Below are 6,000 nucleotides of genomic sequence, written 5' to 3'. Positions count from 1 at the left end.
CATGTGATTTGATTCTTCCATCGCTGTTTGATGAAAAATCATATTTTTAAATCGAAAATACAAAAATGTAGGTTTTCTACAGTGTTAATTTATTACAGTAACCAGTTTGCGGCATAAACGTCATACTCAGATAATAAATGATTGACTAATGATCTTCTAGGCAGAAATCAGTTAAGTAAATAATATTGTAGAATATCCATATATTGTGATTTTTGGTACAAATAACTTTACTGTATACAATATCAAACGTGTAAATTGTACAAAAATACGACGTTTATCACACAGTCATATAAGGCAGAAAAATATACAGCTGCTTCATACTACAACTCTTGCAATTAGTACTACAGCATAAAAAAGTATGAACTACCACAACCAAAAATATCAGCACAAATATTCTCAGTGTCTTCTCATATATGAACACAGTTGTTGTCTATGTGATGACAACTTTATGAAAACTTTTTATGTAGGCTCGAAATCGTTTCACATGTATCTGTGTCCTGTGTTCTACATGCTACCAGGTAACACAGATATCACTAATAAAAAAGCTTCATAAACTGTGTTTCTGTGGTTCAGAAGGGACAGCATAGGCCCCAAGGATCCTGTATTTCGAAGCAAACGTTGAAAGGAAAGCAGATGGTTATCTTGGCATTGACTTTCACGACTTTGTAGTAGGTAACGTTTGACCTCGCTTGCACCCAGCGGTTTAGGATGGACTGAAATGTCTTCGACAACGAAATGCTCTGTAATCAAAGAAAATAAGAATACTAAGAGTTAAGAAATACACATTAGGGTTAATCAGACACTATATTGCTAATACAAATGGAGCAATACTAGTAAGATATTCACTACAATAGGAGATAAATTGCTTGGATATTAGCAGTATTTTTTTAAATGGTGAAAACTGATTTGAAGCCTTGACTAAATATGTTTATTTTGACATGGGTCAGTTGCATGAACTACACTGAGTGCGGTTGAGAACTAGCATAAATCAGTGATTAACATGTATTAGTACAATGCGAGAACCGAAAGGCAGGAGAAAAACAAACTCAACAAACATTGTCGCACCAGGTGCCTCCATGAGACGATATTGTTGCTACTGAGAGATCTCATGTTTATTATTGGTCTGTGGGCACAACAATACTGCATAATGGATGAGCCAGAATTCTTTCTAGAAAGCAGAAAATTTTGCTAACCTAGGGCACACAGACCTACTTCTGTATCTGTATCCTGCTAACTACCGTGAAGTGTCTGGCAGAGGATACACTGCATACTACTTCTCGTTCCATTGACGTATGAAGCGCGGGCTCAGCGACCGCTTAAATGACAATGTGCGCGTCATAATTTGTCTAATCTTATCTTCACCATCGCAATGGGAGCGATAAGTATAAGGCTGTAGTATATTCCCAGATACTTTGTTTAATAGTGCCTCTTAAAACTTTGTAATTACTTTTTACAGCGATAACTGAAATCTGTCTTCAGCATCTCCGTAGTCCTCCCCAGAGTCAAACAAACCTGTGAGCATCCATGGTATCCTTTCCTGTACACCTTCAATATCGCCTGTTACTCTTATGTGTGTGAGTCTCAGACAGTTGAGCAGCATTGTGAGATGGGTCGCGCGAGTGTTTTGTAAGCACTCTCCTTTGTAGGCCGACGACATATGCCCAGTCTGCTTCCAATGAACCAAAGTCTGCCATCTGCTGTACCAGTGACTGAGCCTGCATTATCATCCCAATTAACACCTCCACAAACCGTTAAACCTTGGAATTTGTATGAATTGTGGGATTCCAATTATGATTCATTAATATCATAGTGAAAGTGTGGTACATCCCAAAATACAAGGATTTTAAGCAGACTACATTCAGACGTTTGAGATTTCATTCTATGAAAGTGGAATAGGAGTTGGGTGGTATGCTCCACAATGTGGGTGAGACCAGCGGTCGCTTTCATATTTGCATCGGTGGTACTGCAGCGGTGGTGAGTCTTACAGTCTCAGGCAATTTAATAACGTCAATATGGCAACCCATTCTTAACTGCTCTGCAGCTTAGTGTAAATATAATTGTGGGTGTGGATTTTCTAAATCATTATTTGTGTGAACCTGATTTTGATGCAATTCAGCAGAAGCTACAGGTAGATGAAACAGATGTGGTTGTGCCATTCGTAGCACAAAGATCAGTGTTCGGGTACCTCAAAAGTTCATTGCTTGGATGAATTGTATGGCAAACAAGGGACGAAAGTAGGCCTACTGTAGAAACAGTTATCGGGAGCACCAGTGAAAATAAGTAGTCCTCTAACACAGGATCAAAAACGAGTTAGGGACCAAATAGTTGAGAGAATTCTCGAGAAGAATATGTCAAAGTGTTGACCGTTTCCTGGCTGTTGGAAACTTCACAGCTGTGGTCATTTGAGCTGTGTAAGACAGTTCTTCTTTTCCTTGTTCTACTCAGTTCCTTGTTTTGTTCTCTTCCTACGTCAATGAAATAAAGAATTTTGATTTTTGAGGTTTGGATATTGAGCGTATATTGGTGGTGGGATATGTTTAAGTTTAAATATTGGTTTTAGATTAATTTTCGTGTATTAAAGGTGTAAACATACAGGGCCAAAGAAAGAAGTGATCGTTGGTTTCCACTTTGGAGAATGGATTGAAAAACTAAGAGGTAAGAACAAAAGAGCACTGACCGATCTAAAAATGACGACAGAGGCAGCATGTGATCATTGTTAAGAACAACATTGAAAGTCTACCAATTAAAAATTTGGGAGATAATTTTCAGTTTTTAGTGAAAAAGGGGAAAGAAACTGAGGATAAGACAGAATGTTACAAGTAAATATATATTGAGTGCTCGATAGTATAAAGCTACCATCATTGACTAGTTTTGTAAATGCTAAATATAGCGCGTGTAGTACAGGAAAACGAAATACGTAGCCGCGAGCGCTAGTGGTATAGTGGTGGTTAATGTTTTGTATGTACAGTAATGGACTAAGCAACTGTTAGAGCTAGTGCTGTAGTGGTATTAATGTTAAGCTTATGAAGTGGACAAACCAGCGTTAAGCATTAGCGCAGCAACCAATCTCGTTTTATTTGTTGTGTTAATATTCAACGGACTGAGCAGCGATGAGTGCCAGTATAGAATCACAAATCTTCATAAATATACAATTATTGTTTAAAATAAGGTGAAAATATCAATCTAGAAGGCATGGCATTAGTTAATTCAAGATATACAGACCAAAATTTTAAAATACCCAGGTCTAACCGTTATATTTACAGTCATTTTTAAGAAGCTTGTAAGAAGGATGGAAAAGCTTCCAAGTTTCCACATTATGGGCAAGTATTATCATATCATCGAATATATTTAAGAAATAGTAATTTTTTTCTGTTTTCCGTCTTTCCCTTAGTTGCTCTAAATTCGTGGACGTATGTACCACCTATTCAACTAAATGAAGGTAGTTCGTGTATTGCCATACCCGTTTCGCTTCTTTTATTTGGGAAGCTTCATCAGTGACCTGAAATACATTTTCCTTTTATGCATACAACAAACGTATTATTTGGTAGATATAATATGCTGCTATCTTAAGTTTTGTCGTGTTTTTCTCTTCTCTTTTTGGTTAGAAGCAGCTTTTGTAGCGAAAGTTCCGTACTGTGAACGTATACCACAAAACGATACGTTCACAGTACGGAACTTGTGCTAAAAAAGTTGCTTCTAACCTAAAAAACACGAGTAAAACACGACAAAATGTAATATGGCAGCATATTATATCTACCACTTAATACGTTTATTGTATGTATAAAAGGAAACATGTATTTCAGGCCACTAATGATGCTTCCAAAATAAAAGAAGCGAAACGCGTGTGGCAATAAATGAAGTGCCTTCATTTAGTAGCATAGACAGTACATACCGCCATGGACATATTTAAGAGAATCTGGAACGTGTATAGGCCACATCGGATTATTATCACAAGTGTGGTATTGTCGCACCCTCGCATGGACAAGTTCTCGGATTTGAAAACCTAGGCCACAGTCGAGTACCAGACAAGGCAGATAAGAGGTCAGAGCCGAAGTATGTAACGGCGCCATCGCACAGATGTGTCGGGCAGAATACCCACGTGTTCCCCTACCTTTCGTCTGGTGTTACCGCAAAAGGAAGAAACACAGGTGGAACGCCTGTAGTCCGCCCCGCAACAGTCTCTAAATACGACTATCGCTGCAGAGGATAGAACATGTGGTGCGTATGTCACAAAAGCGAGGGGGCCTTAAAAAGTGATTTCTCTGAAATAGGGTATAAGCAGTAGTACGAATAAAAAGTGTGTATAATGTTGTGTATTGTATTTGTTTTTGTTTCTTACAACTACTTAAAACTTCTGAATGTTATTTGGATGTTAAAGACATAGTAGCAAGAGACGTGTGATTTTATATGGCTATAGCGGTCAGGGATACTTGAAAATTCGGTAGTAATAGCAAACGCAAACTCAATAGGTGTTGCAAGAGTTTCTTTAAGAATAAGATTTTGGTGGTTGCGTTAAAGATGTAAGTTACAACAGAAAGTCTAGTCTTGATTTCTAAAACTCCTGGAGTTGTAAAAGGGATGGAATTGGGGTGAGACGTGGTAGGGGTATGTTATCTCATTGGCAACACTCTTTTCCGAACGACAATATTATTTAATTTAGTAAGTAGAGTAAGAGAATACGTTGTGGTAAAACATTTTCTAAATATGTATTTAATTTAATTCAAAACTGATTGGTGCCGATCGTATCTAAATCCACCAGTTGGATACAGTTACGTGAATTTTAATTAAGTACGGGTGATATCAGAATTCGGGGTGGTGTTTGGAAGCCATATTCCGCCATCGTGAAGCTGGTGGGTGCAGCGTACTTGAGGAGGATGCAACTCATCCACATGATATGATAGCTCTGGGCCGTAACGGGACAAAAGCGAACATTTTGGAATGTTCTGGAAGCTTCATGCACAATACTGCCGTAAAAGGAACTCAAAGGGAAGACGCACCTTTGCTTGAATGAACTCATCTCTGACCCTGAAGGATGAGAGAAGAAAAATAGTACTGTCGAAAACATGTGTTTGAGGGAAGGCAGAGATATTACAAAACTATTAGAAGAGGGACTCCGGGAGAGTAAACACAAGTGGGGAACATTAAAATATCAAAATATCAGAATTGTGCTGGCGTCACAGTTCCTGGTCAGAGGTAGGCCACGACTCGTATTGGCTGAGGATAGACCTGTAGCTGATGGCAGCTCAGCTTCACTGACGTAGTAAACTTCTTGTTAGTTCAACTGGTGTTCGCCGAGTATAAATATGTACAGTTGCTTAGGAAGTCACTTTAATTGCTGTTTACCAGTTTTACTGTTAATTGTGACAATAACTACGCCGGCTGGTGTGGCCGTGCGGTTCTAGACGCTTCGGTCTGGAACCGCGTGACCGCTACGGTCGCAGGTTCGAATCCTGCCTCGGGCATGGATGAGTGTGATGTCCTTAAGTTACTTAGGTTTAAGTAGTTCTAAGTTCTAGGGGGCTGATGACCACAGATGTTAAGTCCCATAGTGCTCAGAGCCATTTGAACCATTTGAACAAGAACTACAGATTTAGACTTGGTTAGATGAGATGAACAAAGCTTATGCCATTGTGTTACGTCATCCCTCACATTGGTACTGGCAAGTAGGACGACACTTCTCCTCTTACCGTGTACTTGTGCAGTTGTGTAGTAGGTAATCGCAGATGGTCTCCTCGGTCGCGATTGCGTGTGAAGTTTTTATAGAAGCAGGGATTCTTGTCCGTTTGGATCCTAAGCAATGTAGAACAACCTTGGCGTTTGTAAAGTCCAAATTTGCAGCAGTATATTTTATTTGATATTTCGCTGGGATTGCTAGTTGGTCAAATTTACGTGACACGAAGATTTATGAATTCTGGTGCGTCACATACAAAGTATTTATCTTTAAAACTTTCACTGCTGTATACCAACATAACTAGAGACCACCGGGCCTCACGGTATAGG

At 39.0% G+C, this 6,000-nt stretch overlaps 1 protein-coding gene across 1 annotated transcript in view; it reads right to left on the bottom strand.

Annotated features, from left to right (window-relative positions):
* Positions 1-318: 318 nt before the first annotated feature.
* LOC124713981 overlaps positions 319-6,000 on the bottom strand; it is a 43,996-nt gene continuing 38,314 nt past the window's right edge. Inside the window, exon 4 of the mRNA XM_047242986.1 lies at positions 319-740. Coding sequence (XP_047098942.1) covers positions 570-740 — 171 coding nt within the window. The 3' untranslated portion in view covers positions 319-569. The remainder of the gene's footprint in view (positions 741-6,000) is intronic.

The sequence above is a fragment of the Schistocerca piceifrons genome, chromosome 1, assembly GCF_021461385.2.
Source record: "Schistocerca piceifrons isolate TAMUIC-IGC-003096 chromosome 1, iqSchPice1.1, whole genome shotgun sequence".
NCBI lineage: Eukaryota > Metazoa > Arthropoda > Insecta > Orthoptera > Acrididae > Schistocerca > Schistocerca piceifrons.
This window is presented reverse-complemented; position numbering and strand designations above follow the sequence as displayed.